Source organism: Acinonyx jubatus, chromosome A2, assembly GCF_027475565.1.
Source record: "Acinonyx jubatus isolate Ajub_Pintada_27869175 chromosome A2, VMU_Ajub_asm_v1.0, whole genome shotgun sequence".
NCBI classification, from domain to species: Eukaryota; Metazoa; Chordata; class Mammalia; order Carnivora; family Felidae; genus Acinonyx; species Acinonyx jubatus.
This window is the reverse complement of record NC_069383.1, coordinates 49,972,653-49,988,060: the sequence shown is the minus strand read 5'-3', so window position 1 is coordinate 49,988,060 and position 15,408 is coordinate 49,972,653. Positions and strand designations below refer to the sequence as shown.

Below are 15,408 nucleotides of genomic sequence, written 5' to 3'. Positions count from 1 at the left end.
CTTACCTTGCTAAGAATGTAAATCACATCACCACGTTTAAATGACAACTCATCAGAAAGAGCTCCTGTGCAGTCCCACAAACCCTGGTAAAAATTAGCATAATCGGTGCTTTTATCTCCTAGGAAGAAGAGAGAGAAAACATGAGTTAGAGCTTTCATGTAACGGGTCCTTGCTTAAACGTGAACCAATAGAGACTAAAGGGCCTCTCACCACCAAAACAATCTAAAAAAATTCCGTCCTGATTCAAAGAACATTTGATTACCCTTACATACAAATCCCACTTCTTCTAATTATATAATTATTAGACCTTCTTTAAAAAAAGATCTCATTTTGAACGTCTCTTTTCTCTCTCCCCCTTTCTTGTTTTATCCAGAGCCTGTGATTGCCATGTGCTCTCATCAAGCCAGCACCTAAAAGTTCCTTCCCATTTATTTTTTACAATGGACCTAAACCCACTCGCAACATGTTTTGAAGGTGAATCAGCCACACCACATGATGAGCAAGTATCCATGACACGTGATAAACACACTGTGAAACAACCACCTTACAGAATTTCTAAAAATTACAAAAGAATAAAAAAAGAGAGAGAGAGAGAAAGGGAGGGAGGGAGAGAAAATTTGGGGACACTTCATAAACAATAATAAAGAATAATAAAGGAGTCAGTAGGGCATAGAAATAACTCAAACTCGGCAACGATTTTTTTTTTTAAATTCTAAAACCTACAGCTGGTTAGAGGAAGAGGGTAAAGTGGAAATAACACAGAGGGTAATTCCAGCTCTTATCTTTGGGGACTTTTGTACCGAAAGCCTCTCCCAAAAGTTATTTCTAACACATTTTAGCAACTTTGAAATTGTCAAAGCTGAAGCTGCATTTTTCAAGATTTCTGTCAGCCCTAGTTTAGGACATTACGCTCTGAATAAACATGCAACATACACTGCAGTTACCAGCTCATCCTTCTAACGGCATAAGCACAATGGATGTGATGTGCTCAAACTGCCATACAGACCATTAACTGATTGATTATTTAGCGCTCTCCGCTCTGTAATACCACAATAAACCGGGTAATAAATGCTTTGTCACTTATACAATGTGGGTCTCTTGAAACACAGCACAGAGTTAAATACACTGGATGCTTTTGTTACACTGAGAACTGTTTCCTGTTTTTAATTTCATGATAATTGAGTTTTGATGAGTTAACGCAAAAAGAATGCAAGCGATATCAATAAGATGTCCGTGTATTCACTAACCAGGCAGAACGTATACGTGTTGACAACTTCCATCATTGGAATGTCAGCTCTGAATTCTGAGGGGATAGCTGTGGGGACGCATGCTGCGTCAGGCCTGTCATCCTAGTTTTGTTATATGGCTCTCAAACAGCAGGCTTCTTGGCAATTCCAACACAACTCCTCACGTGAGCGGGTCTTCTGGGTATTCGTCTTATATTGCGTGGTTTGTGATTTACACAAAGTGCTAAGTTTGTTAGAAGTCTTCAAACTTCTAATATTCGAAACGTTTTTTTTTGAGCCAAAGAGAAAATCTGAGGAGCGTGGAGTGTGACAATTTAGGAAGATGATACTTCTCGATTAAGCTTGAAGAAAATAAACAGTGGCTAGAATATGCCACCTTGCAAAATCCTATTCAAGTTTTTTCTCCTGTTTTCTAAAAATTCCCGGGGGCGGGGGGGGGGGGTGGGAGGGGGAAGGGAGGGAGAGAAAACGGGAGGAGGCGTGAAAGGAAGGAGGGAGGAAGGGAGGGGAACAGAGAGAGACAGACTCCGTACTGACCTCTCCACTCCAGCATTTGAGCACTCGTCACCGACACCAGCAGGCATGTATACAAGCCCGGGGATCCAACCAAGAACTAACAATGCTCGTGGCTACCCTTCATTACATTTCCCCCCACAAAGCAATTTATTAAGTAAATTCCATGAATGGACACTAGAGGGCACTCCGGCTGGACAGATCACTCCAAACATTGTCAATTTTTTCTTTTAGAAAGAATTACTTAATAATAAAGTGACTGATTTCCTTTAAAAACCACTTATTTAGACAAATAGAGATTTGGAAGTTGAGACATTCTAGTCCGATTAAATCAACTGCTAAATGGGTCAAATGTTGCGCCCCAAGCAGTCCGTCAGTGTCAGTTTAAAAGTCAAGGAATTAGAGCAAAGAGAGGATGACATCATTTCACATGCAAGGCCCTCCCCCACAGTCGCTGGCCAGGAGGTAAGAGGATGTAAATAGCTGGCTTCCCCGGCCCAGGCTCCTGTGTGTTCCCAATGTTGCTCAGCCTGAGGCTTGATCCAAAAAGGTTAAAGAAACAAAACTTGGGCTAAAACGAGGGAAGTTTTGGCTGAGCTCGAGCGTCCCAGCGCGTCCCCAGCTGCCCAGCCTGCTGCCGGCTCCTCCTTTTTCAGATATTCTCACGACGGTTTTTCATTCAATAGATTTTCAAGAGGTGGGGGAAGAAAGAAGGCAAAGAAAAGTATATGGTGATTTCTAACACATAATCCTTATCACTTTGGGGTCTCTCTTCCCCTCGACGCGCTTGGTGAAACTCCCATTAACACTAATGGGAGTTACAGGAGCACATGAGGGGAAGGGAGACCCCCACCGTGTGCAAGATGCATTTCTCCCTAGATGTGCATCATGAGCATTTCATTAAATCTCACTGCTGTAAAGAGGCAACAGAGCTAGCTACTTGGCAATACTGGGAAAAAGATGCATTTTCTACTGTGTTTTCGATAATCTTGATGATGATGTTACCCAAAGACCAACCTCATTTCTGTGTCCCATATGTGAGCTCTGTTAAAGAATAATAAGTTGTTTATGTCACATGGCTATACACACATACAATTTACTATTCTATCTGTTTCAGAATGCAATAGTAGGTATAAAGCAGAAGAACCACAACTAACGAGAAGGCCTGGTGATAAAAATTTATTAGTTTAGTCTCCTCAGGAAAGTAACGTTAAAATTCTTGGTATGAATTTTATTTAAAAAAAATTTTTTTTAATGTTTTATTTACTTTTGAGAGACAGAAACAGAGACAGAGTGCGAGTAGGGGAGGGGCAGAGAGAGAGGGAGACAGAATCCGAAGCAGGCTCCGGGCTTTGAGCTGTCAGCACAGAGCCTGACGCGGGGCTCGAACCCGTGAACTGTGAGATCATGACCTGAGCCAAAGTCGGGCACTCAATCAACTGAGCCACCCAGGTGCCCCGGTATGAATTTCAGATATAAAAATTAGGAATTGCTTTATTCCTTTGAGAGCAGTGAGCTTCTCTGGTTTACTTTTCACTATTTTAAGTTTTGAAATTTTAAGTATGGCTAACCATCCTCAAAAAATTACGCACGGGTCTAGCCTCAAAAGCACAGTGAGTTCACAAGAGTTAGCACTGTTCACCTATACACCGAAAAATAATCCGTGTAAAATACGTTTTTAAAAAACAAAAATGTAATGCCACAGATCATCCCACATTCTGAATACAAGTAAGTCTCTTTAGTTGTTATCACTGCATGGATTAATCTTCCCGCATCATGATCTATGTTTTCAAAATGACAAAAAACCTCACCTCATTATGTTTCCTGTCCTGAGAGGCATGAATGGTTAAAAAGAGAAGGTAAAGACAGAAAAAAACAACCATTCTAAATTAGCCAGCCTCTGAAGGATTCAAACAATATACTTGTTCTTGCTTTTTCCAACATTCAAAAACAGATCATTGGGCAATAACAGAATCATTAGGAAAAATAGGCTAAACATTGGAGATACTTACAAGAACAAAAAAGGATTTTAAAAATACGATGGCAGTGGCTGAAACATACAATATGTAAGATAATGAAAAATCTCTTCTTGAGCAGTCATTTAAAAACGATTTCAGAAAGATAAGCAAATTCTACAGTGTTCAAAAAAATCAGGGGCGCCTGTTGGTTAAGCCTCCGACTTCGGCTCAGGTCATGATTGCGTCATTCGTGAGTTCGAGCCCCGCTTCGGGCTCTGTGCTGACAGCTCGGAGCCTGGAGCCTGCTTCTGATTCTGTGTCTCCCTCTCTCTCTGCTTCTCCTTTGCTTGTGCTCTGTCTCCCTCTCTCTCTCAGAAATAAATAAACATTAAACATTTTTGAAAAAAATCAAATGGAGTCATTTTGTACGTATATATAAACATGCAAGATGTGCAAGCTTGAACATAAAAGAACTTATAAGAAATACAGGATTATGTTGTTTATGTATTTCGCTTTAGTCTGAATTTTTTTCTCCTTTTTTAAGTAAAATCGCTCAATGTGAAAAATATATAACATTCTTGAGTAAGGTTAGAAGTTCACGTCATGTGATGCTCGGCAAGATAGTAATACCCTTGTCAACCCACTGCCCTGCACAGCAAACAAACTTCTAGTGTTACATCTTTGACAGCCCAAAGAGAGCAAAGGTCACTGCTATGCAAAAGCATTAAAACTGTTGCTTGAAAAGAATTTCATGTCACTAAAGATAAGAATTATTGCAGTGCTTTACAGCGATTGCACGGAAAGCTAGATCGACTTAGTGCATTCCTTTGAAGAAAAACTGACTTTTTTCTTCCTTCCCTCAAAGGCAAACATTTGGGAGATGGGTACTTTAAAAGGGTTTTTGAAAAATACAACTGCTTTTAAGCTAGAACGCTTCTATTTGTGGAAGGGATACCTACATGTATCTACTTCTACACCTGCACTGACAAAAGCAAAAACAAAAACAAAAACCCTTCGTGCTTTCGGCAGAAGCTTTTGATACATCCTAAAACACATATACTTAAATTACCACTGTGGATCATCCTCAAGGCTTCGTTCAGTCTTAGGATTTTATAGCTGCTTTTACAGGACCAGAGTGCTAACATCTAATGACTTCGTCCTCACTTCCTTTCTGAAAAAAGCAAACCAAACCTTCTGCAGCAGCCCGCTCCTGCTTTCCTGTCCAGGTCCGGAAGTCAGGCCTCTGTTTCCTTTCCGCGTGTCATGGTAGGAAGGACTCGGGAAAGCTACTTCCTGAACACACACTTCCTGTCCACCCTGCCTCTGACAGCTGGCAAGAGTGATGTATGAATGTATCAGAAAAGGGAAGGTGACCCTCAACTATAGCTCTGTGCAGGACACGGGATGATATGGCAGACCTTGCCCCAGCTGACATGTGGCTACGAGGAGGTATAAAAGTCCTGATAAGAAGGCATCCCCTCTCTTCTTTCCGTGTAAAATAATTGCGGTTTATCAAAGCTAACCTCATGCTTGCCCTCCAGATATGGTTTATCTCCTGCTATTTGGAAATAACAACGCGCAAAAAAAAAAAAAAAAAGTCGCCCATATCATGTGATCTTGTACACAGCATGTGTGGTTATTTTTCCCGGCTCAGTCATAATTAGTACTTGGGGCCATGTGCCAAGTGGAAATGGATAAGGGGAATATCCTTCCTAGCCTTCTAGGCCATCAGTGTCCTTTTCCAATTTTTAAACCGCTGTCACCGGACTCTGGCATTTCTTACCCAATTCATTTGCTTTCTGTGTTAATCATATGCAATGAAGATATGCATGGCCAACATTTAAACAGGCTGCAGATCAATTAGCGGTCTTAAGTTTATCTGATTTTTATCAAAGAAGACAGAGCTGCGGGTCGATTGTCAGAGCCTGTGTCAAGTTGACCTTTTCAGAGATGTCTACATTGCCAGTCCCCTGGGCAACTTGTTGTCCCCTGTTGGTCTCTGAATGGCAGAAGTCTGTTCTGCTCAAGCACAAAGTATACACAGATGTCTATATTACATTCTTATAGGTTTGACAGCAACTGCATGTTGTATCTATAAACTGTCCTTTAGCAGTGACACTTCCTCAATGATGATAAGCTAATTTATGCAACTAAATCTCCTTTGTGCAGAAATGAAAGCTAATTGAGTCATTACAAAGTAATTCAGGAAGGAATACCTTGTATAAATTGGCTTACTTTATAAATCCTTCTCAAGTGGTTTTCATGCATCCTAAATGGGACTAAGCAGCTTATCCGCCCTAAGATACCCAGATCGAAGCAGCCAACTTCGGGGGAGTTGGGTAAACCCTCTTTAGAGCTGTAAGAAAAGTGACGAAAGGGAAAGTGAACAAAACCAAAAGAAGCTTCCCAAGAAGCTTCACGATTCAGTACCTGTGGCGGGGAGAGCACTGTCCTGACTCGTCTTCCTTTGGTCCTCCACGTTTGCGGGAGCACTGTCCTCTTCCTCTTCTGTAAGCAAACAACAGAAATGGCACGCTGAAGGGTTTCCTCAGAAATAACAAGACAGTACTCACCCCATTTTACGAGCAAAACTGAAAGTTCACGACGCATAAATATTCCTCCTCAAAGAATGAAACCGCTCAACATTCACATTCCTTTGTCAATAATCTAAAGCTGAACAAACAAACCTCTAGCTAGTTGCACATAGCGACCTTACCAGTTGGCTTGATAAAATTTAAGATACGTGCTGATGCCTCACATATTTTGTTTCGCATACTGGAAAGTCCTCTGGAACACTCTTAAATCCAGATCAGCCCTGAAATCCAGTAAAGTAACACCCAGCCCTATATGGACAGACCACATTATACCGAGGCAGGATAAAACCACGGTCCCTAAACCATCAGTAGAACACAGGGAAAATGTGTGATATAGAATACAGTTAACCTATAAGTCATTTATTGAGTATCAGACCCTTCATGTTTTCTCCCTTGATCTTCATGGGAGAATACCAAACGGATCCTCCCCCTTCAGGACAATTCCCCCCAAATCATACTGTGGCTGTGGGTCTACTATGTGTCATATACCATAGCAGATGCTAAGATTTCACAGATAGTTTTAAATCCTCATTTTACAGAGGAGTAAACTGAGGTTCAAAAAGCTAAAGACACTGCCACTGTTTATTATTCCAACTCAGGCCTGTGATCATAATGTCCATGTGCTTTATCCTGCATATATTCTGGGCCTTACCTTTGTTATTCCCACCCTTTCCTATCACATTCATTCCCCCGCTTATAGGAAGAAAGAGGAGAAGACTAAATGAGAAGAGTTCTAAACAGAGTCAATAGACTTTAATTATTTTACATTAAAGAAACATTTATTATATGACCACTTTCCTCACCTAAGGATTTATATACACTTTAGAGATATTTAAGGCGGGATGTATGAACAAAATGGCATGCCCAAGAAAAACTGTGTTCAAAAGAATCATAATTTCAAGAAAAATAAAAAACATTAAAGCAAAGTATGCAAAATAGGTAAACACAGCCATTATGGCTATTAAATAATCCATTGAGTATTAACTACCTGTAAGAGACAGCTTCTACCAGGGAGGCAAAGAGAGTAGGAAACTTCTGCCCTCAGGAAGCTGAGAGCCTACAGGGCACAGAAGACAGTAGTACCTGAAGGAAAATGGGATGAGGGACATAAAACCTGACGCGTGAGACACAAGGAACTGAAGGAACACAGACTAGAAACCACCCAAGTGGGGAATACCACGAAGGCTCTGAGGGATGGAGAAAATTTGAATGGAGAGAGATGGGGAGGAGGAAATTTCTAGACAGAGGGAGAGTCATAAGCAAAACAACAAAGCTCAGTACTATCCATTTGGCTAAAGAATGCAGTACTCAAAGGGGAAGAACAGGATGGGAGAGAAGGCTAGTAGTTTGGGCCAGCTGTTGAAGGGCCATGAACATTGGCTATGGACTTTAGACCTTGATTTGGTAGGCAGTAAGAGCCCCTGAAGACTTTTGAGCAGAGAAAGGGCAGAACTAACACTATGCTTGTGGAATGGTCATCTGGTCCCATTGTCCCAGAGAGCCTGAAGGAGGGCATGGGGGGAGAGAGACCACGTAGAGTCTGGCTAAAGGGGAAGGAAGTCCTAACTGAAGGACAGAGGAAATGCAAGGAGCCGGTTATGAGAGGAAAAGGAACTAGAATCGATAAGCTTTGTGCCTGCCTAGATGTGGAGGGCTAAGGGAAGAAGAGCAACCAAGGATGACACAAGTTGTGAGCTTAGTTGGGAGAGAAATGGGAACACACCATTCCTAAGAAAAGAATAGCCAAGATAAGCTATTTTGCCAAGGGAACATGGGAGCCGCGTGAGAGATTGAAGGTACCGGTGGGGCAACCCAAAGGAAACGTCCAGGGGCAACTGGAAGGCTTCGCAAGTTTGCATCTACAGGGGAGTAGATGCAAAGTTAGGAGGCTCATGCAAATGTTAAAGTGGTGACTCAGAAAATTCACCATTTAACTCAGGCTTGAGGGTTACTGTACTTGTAAAACAAACCTACAACTGCTTTGAATTTCTGCAACTCAACTCAAACAAAATAAGGAGAGCTCCAAAAGAAGGGAACAGCTGGAAATATTTGGCACTTTATACACATTAAGTTGACCGCAGTGTCGGCAATTTAATATGAGTCAGTCAGAGAGCAGTTAATACATGGAAGAACTAATAAAAAAAAAATCAAATACCAAATCCTGTCTCTTTTCTCTTCAACAACAGTTATCTTACTTGTGCCAAACCTCAAGGCCTCCTGATTGTAAATGGTTTATTAGGGTGTTTTCATACACAAGTTTTACAGACATTTGGCCCCACCGACTTATTTTATAGATGGTTAATTTTTTCAAAGGAGAAGGAGAAAACTTTACTTATTTGTCATACTTTCTCTTTCCTCAGTGCTCCCTCTCCTCCAAGCTGGTCACAAATCAGACAGTTGAGTAAAGTCAAAAGTCGTGAAGGGCTCTTGACCTCAAGTCAAAAGCCTTAAGCACAACAATATAGGAAGCACTTCTTTCTTAAGAAGACATTATGGGAGGGGCACCTGGGTGGCTCAGTCCTTTGAGTGTCCCACTTGGGCTCAGGTCATGATCTCGCTCGAGCCCCACGTTGGGCTCTGTGCTGACAGCTCAGAGCCTGGAGCGTGCTTCAGGTTCTGTGTCTCCCTCTCTCTCTGCCCCTTCCCTGCTCATTCTCTGTCTCTCTCTCTCAAAATAAATAAACGTTAAAAAAAAGATTTAAGAAGACATCATGGGATACAGACTTACCATCCAAAGTTAGGGTCAAGCTATCACAAAAACTAATTACAGAAATTAAATGGAAAATTCTGCTCTTGGCAAAGTAAACAATGAACTTAGAATAGTTTATTACTGTGACTGTATTATTTTATTAAAATTTAAGTGCTATAAATGTGCACAATGTATTCTTAAATTATCAGAATAATGCTATTAAAATATTTACTTAAGTATCAATATTTACTGAGAAGTATCCAAATTCAATGTGAGATGCTGAACAAGTAGTATTTTAGAGGAGGACATACTCATTTAAAAAACTTCCTTTCTCCATTTTGAACCGAGTAATGATATTTTTAGGTCAAAGCTTCTGCATTTCATACATCAGTTTTCCTTAATGATGTTCAAACAGCTCATTTTATCTTGGGCTAACAATACAAACAGCTTCCATACAAAAGAAAACAAAATAAAATTTGGGGTGTGTGTGTGTGTGTATGTGTTTTAATCTTAGGGAGAGAAACTCAGACTGAAATCTTGAACAGAATCTGATACAGAGGAGATGTTCAATAAATATGCAGTGAACAGATTCAAAACCATGAAAATAAATCCTACTATGCTCATTTATTAACAGAGAAAAACTCTCCACACCACTCAAAAACTATATAAGGACAAATGAAAATTCTAGGCAATAATTACCTCCTCAATATATTAGAAATATATACACATGTTGTTTTATTTAGGTTTATTATTAAACATATTTTATTTTGGTGTTGAGTCACAAATGTCATTATACAATACTAATTAATACCTCAAATAGCCAATGTTTGTGGGGTTAATATATTCCATTCAACATTTTAATAACAGTAAACAAAAACAGCTCAGCTATGCGGTAAAATCCATCAAACCACACAGATGGTTATAAGGTTTTCATTATGTGGTTTCCATAGCAATCATATTGCAAATCTGGAAGCTTCTTGCAAATAAGCAGCTTGTATTTACATGCCTCTCAGCTGCAGCACAAAACTCTGCAACATGTGACGCTATTATTCCAATCACATTGTTAGCAGAATCATCAGAAGATTTTGTTGATCAGACAAGATGAAAATAACAGTAAACTCACTGCAGACGATAATTCAAACACAGTTGTACATTCACTAAACTAATCAGCGAGTATCAGACATGTTCTGGTAGTCACCAGAAGGTTTTAACATGATAGCCCGGTCAAAAATATGGAAGTTCCAGGAGCAGTCAGAACCCAAAAGCCTGAACTCCATTCTCGCTCCCCTTTTCAGCAGATACTTGGTCTTCCGTCCGAGTTGAGCAGAGAAAGGGAGAAGAGCAGAGAACGGGGTCCTCCCAAATCTTTTTAGGATGACTACCATTTGCCTACGTGGGAGAAGTCAAGACCTTTTTTTGTCCCCTGCTAGATGAATCAATTTAATTTACAAATTGATCCAGTTCCATAACAGATGGATTATTACCCTAATAAGAATCACGAATCTGTCTAGCTATGCAGTTTGTACAAAATGGCTATTTCTTCCTTACTAACGTTCTTTGTTTTAAGGACAAAACAACCAAAAGAGAAAAGCTATAAGCAAATGACAAAGACAGCTGACATTGCTTGAAAAAGGTTGAGGACAATTTGTTGGCACCAAAATAGGGTGTGTGGTGTTCACATCAGGGCTGAAAACTGATCTTATCACATCTTCCAGGGAGAGGAGGACAACATCAGAAAACCTTCGACTCACACACAATGATTACCTTTCTCACTAAGCATCTTCAGAAAACGGCTCTGCTGAACTACAATGTATTTTCAAGACCTAAAACACAGAATCAAAAGCTATGCTCTGAAATAAAGATTGGGTGTAGATTTCTACCTGCCCTGGCTTCATTTGATTACAAAACTATACATTTGTCTCAAGAAAAGTTAACATTTATTGCTTGAATGTTCATGCTGTATGCATTTATATCCCTTATGTAACTAAATCCTCGTAACCGTTGCATGAGGTGATAACAGGTATTTTTACCATCATGTTGTGGACGCAGAAATGGAATTTACAAAGCTTGAGTAACCTGTCCGAGTTCACACGTGCAATTAGAGCAGGGATTGAAACTGCAGCAAATGCCAGTTCTTTTCACCTTCTATTCAGCTCATAGATGGTTTTCTAAAATTTCATGTGCATACCAGCTGTCTGTTGGACCCGGAAAACATTTCCACATGAGTGCGCAGATTCTGCTCTACCATAGCATTGTATGCGAAGGACACCTTTATTTTTTTTTTTTTCAATGTTTACTTTTGAGGGGGAGAAAGAGAGAGAGAGGGAGAGAGAAAGAGAGACAGCCAGACAGAGAGGGAGAGAGAGGACCCTAAGCAGGCTCTACACTATAAGCACAGAGCCCAATGCGGGGCTCGAACTCCTAAACCGTGAGATCATGACCTCAGCCAAAGTCTCAGGCACCCCGTGAGGACATCTTAAGGTAAGCAATCCTTGCAAGCGAGGATTTATTTTTTTTTATTATTTTTTTTAATGTTTGTTTATTTTTGAGATAGAGACAGAGCAGGAACAGGGGAGGGTTAGAGAGAGGGAGACACAGAATCCGAAACAGGCTCTGGGCTCTGAGCTGTCAGCACAGAGCCCGACGCGGGGCTCAAACTCACGGACCCCAAGATCATGACCTGAGCCGAAGTCGGACGCTTAACCGACCGAGCCACCCAGGCGCCCCGCAAGCAAGGATTTAGAAACAGAATTTCAAGCTGGGATGCCGCCAACCCACATCTCCTTTCCGTGCTCCCAGCCCTCCTTCCCCACCTCTGATGTGCACACCCTCAAGTGCCCTGAAGCCAGCATGTGCCACTTTGTACTCTGGAAAGGTCTCTAGTGGGACTCATCATTGCAAAAATATGTCAACTATTTTATTATGAAATAACATTTCATAATTTTTTTCTAGGCCAGCCAGCTTTTCTTTCTTCACTGGATTTCCAGAAGGGAAACATGGTCAAATGCAGACAGCACATGGCAAGTCTTTTTACGAACAAAGACGTTTGCCTCTGTTCCAGAGCAACAAACTATCCTGCACATTTCTCCAAGGGTTCTGACTCCAGGGCATTGCAAGCAATATGTCCCTGGCTGGGAGAAGATGGGACAGATGTAACGAGGGGAATGAAGGCACCTGGCTAGCCCCAGCACTCCAGTGTGAAAGAGGGAGAGTGCAGGAGGTTCACACAAACGGCACCTGAGCCCCTCTTTGCTCTCTGGACCCGGGGCGAAGCTCGGAAGCTGGCAGTAGGTAAAAGCAGAAAAGCAGGGGTCAGAGGGCTACGGGCAAGGGAATTCAAACCAAGACAAGGAGGAAAAGTGAGTTCCCTAGGGGCCTATACTGGTAAGTTAAAATATGACACTTCTGTAGGATTTTTCTACCTAATAGACTGACATATATTTTACAGACTGGCATATATCTCATACACTTTTTTAAAGATAGAAACGTGTGCCTTTTAGTATTATATGAACTTCAAGATGATCAGAAAGATAAAGATGGCTGAAATGGTATATTTAGAGTCATGTTTACTCTCCTGGAAATTAGGCAAACTGGGGCCTACCGTTAAAGTTCTAGTTACTCGGGTGCCTGGGTGGCTCAGTCGGTTAAGCATTTGACTCAGTTTCGGCTCAGGTCACGATCTCATGGTTGTGGGATGGAGCCCTGCATCGGGCTCTGTGCTGAGCACGCAGCCTGCTTAAGATTCTCTCCCTCTGCCCCACCTCTGCTCATTCTCTCTTTCTCTGTCTCTCACTCTCAAAAAAAAAAAAATAATAATAATAATAATAAAAAAATGTCAACAAAAAGTTCTAGTTACTCCTGTGACCTCGAGACTGAAATTCTCATCTCAGTAAAGTACAAAGAATAATGTCTACCCTTCAGCACTCTGAACAGGATTGGGGCAGGGTAATGACACGATCGGATTTCCAGGGGGAAAAAAATACCCAATTAGCCTGCAGTATCAGGGTCATTATCTTAGAAACTAGGTGTTTTGCAACCGCTTATGAATTTGGCAACCAAGAAGGTTAATATGATATAAAAGGCAACAAAATAAGCAGTAGTTATTCAATCATACCATCTAATTTTCAACCTTGACATTTTATTCTTATAGGGTTTGATAGCTGCCCCTCAAAAGCAAAAATAAGCGCCCTAAGATCATAGTACATCTCTGCACTATATTAAAGCTAATCATTTATACACAACGCTGAAAATGCAAAAATAATAAATTTTCACAGACATTAAGCTTGCCAGCATCAAGGTTGGGATCTTGGGGACAACCTCAAATTCAAGCAAGAATTTCATTTGCAGAATCTGGACAAAATCTTAGGGAAAGAAACCTTAGCTATAATCTAGTTCAACTTCCTTCTTTCATTAACGGGGTCCTGAATGACTGACTGGGCCAAGGTCACAAAACTTGTGCTCTGCTCTTCTCTCCCTGCACTGCCTTCTATGCAACGTGTACTGCGGACATTTCTGGAAAAGTCTCTGCTGCTCCAGAGGTCCTTCTCTCTTCAGGAGCAGTCTCACACAGACTTGATCACCCACAGGCAACTATGGTAAGCAAAGTATGTCGGTTAAAAATAAGGTCTGAACGGGCCAGATCCTGTCAGTCAGAAGGGACTGTGAGTCAGGAGAAGGCTTTACTCCCAAGGAGTACCAGGCACAAGGGAACAACGAAATGTGGCTCTTCCCTGTCCCGGGGCATATTCTACTCACGCATCCCACAACAGAAAATTCTCCTAACCATTCCGTAAAGCTCAAACTCATAGCTTTTTAATTAACATCTATCATAAGTTCTGCGATATTAAAATTCTTTTAACCCAAGAAAGTCAAATTAAATTGTTTCTCAGGTACAGTAACCTCGATCTGGCTGTGGACTTCTGGTACAGTTATAGTTTGCCACTAAAAATAGTTCTGGTTTTTAATTTAGATTAACCTTTTTTTATTATTCTTGCCACAAAAGCAGTATCTGTTCATTGCTGGCAGTCAGACAATAGAAATAAGCAAGCGTGTGTGTGTGTGTGTGTGTGTGTGTGTGTGTGTGTATACACACACACATATATATGTATATATATATATATGTGTGTGTGTATATGTGTGTATATATATATACATTTTTTAAATCATCCAAGACTGATCCGTAACCACTATTAACATCTTCTCCTAGACCACCTCTACTCAGTTTCTGAGTAATAAGAATATCCAAATATATGCGTACTTCATTATTAGGAAATATATACATTATTTCATATGAAATATATACATATATATAAGAATCATCCATTCCTTCCAAATGTATTTGTATTTTATTATAAACTATTCTGAGTTCCTTTTTAGAAAGTAAAATATTTCCTCTCAACGTAGATTGTGGTTTAAATTTTATTCCGTAAAAAATACCATCTAATGATAAACAGGGTGGTGTTGAGATCATTTCACGGTAACTTGGCTGCTTTATATGGATCTACAACTGTCTACTATAACCTTAGAAAAAAGCAGACGGAACCAGAACTCAGCTGTTAGAGGCGTTGGCTCTGTTTCCTGTTTGCTTACGCAAACACACTCATCCTCTTCTCGTGAGGTGCACCTTCACCTCATTTTCAAGAGCCTGGGAAAGAAAGAGCACGGGAACATAAGGGGAACCATCACCCATTGGACTGATCGGTTCCACATCCCTTCTAACAGCAGTGGTTTCGAGACCCTTTTGGGAGGTGGAGAGTCTATGAGGTCAAAACTATTTTCGTAATAAAATGAAGACATTTGCCTTGTTCGTTGTGTTAACATTTGCACTGATGCTGCGGAGCATGATGGGTAAACGGCGGACACCTCAGCATAAATCAAGGCAATGGCACCAAGCTGTCACTGTCTCTTCGCTGCTTTGCACTAGCATTAAAAACAAACAAGCCAGTTTCACCGAAGAATGTCCACGGGGAAGCAGTACAAATTATTATTTTCATGTAATATCAACCCTGAGAACACGTCCATTTAATATTCTGTGTGACAAAATCAGAAGAATGCATGAAGCACTCGTGCTGCATTTCTAGATGTGCAAAAGACTGAGTGGCAAGCTGAACGAGCTTTTTTCCACGGGACACCATTTTTACTTGAATGAATGAGTGACAGACAAACTGCGGTTACTCAGACTTGGGAATCTGGCAGATATTTTCTCAAACATGAACTAAGTGAGCTTGTTATTTCAAAGAAAACAACTGACAGCTATTGCCACGATAAAATTTAAGCTTTCAAGCAAAAATTAGCATTTTAGAAACTTAGATCTGCCACCGTGAGCTTGACCGCTCCCCAGTATTGAAAGACTTTTCTAATGAGATTGGTGGTGATATTAATGAATCCTACAGGTTTTAACTGTATCA

The 15,408-nt window shown here is 40.7% G+C and overlaps 1 protein-coding gene across 2 annotated transcripts in view; it reads right to left on the bottom strand.

The window, feature by feature from the left end:
• Window positions 1–15,408, bottom strand: part of SKAP2 (src kinase associated phosphoprotein 2) — a 178,218-nt gene that overhangs the window by 16,077 nt on the left and 146,733 nt on the right. For both annotated transcript variants that reach the window (XM_027075151.2, XM_027075152.2), the window contains exons 10-11: window positions 6,149–6,226; window positions 6–118 (exon numbers count right to left, since the gene is read on the bottom strand). In XM_027075151.2, the coding sequence (XP_026930952.1) occupies window positions 6–118; window positions 6,149–6,226 (191 nt within the window). The remainder of the gene's footprint in view (window positions 1–5; window positions 119–6,148; window positions 6,227–15,408) is intronic.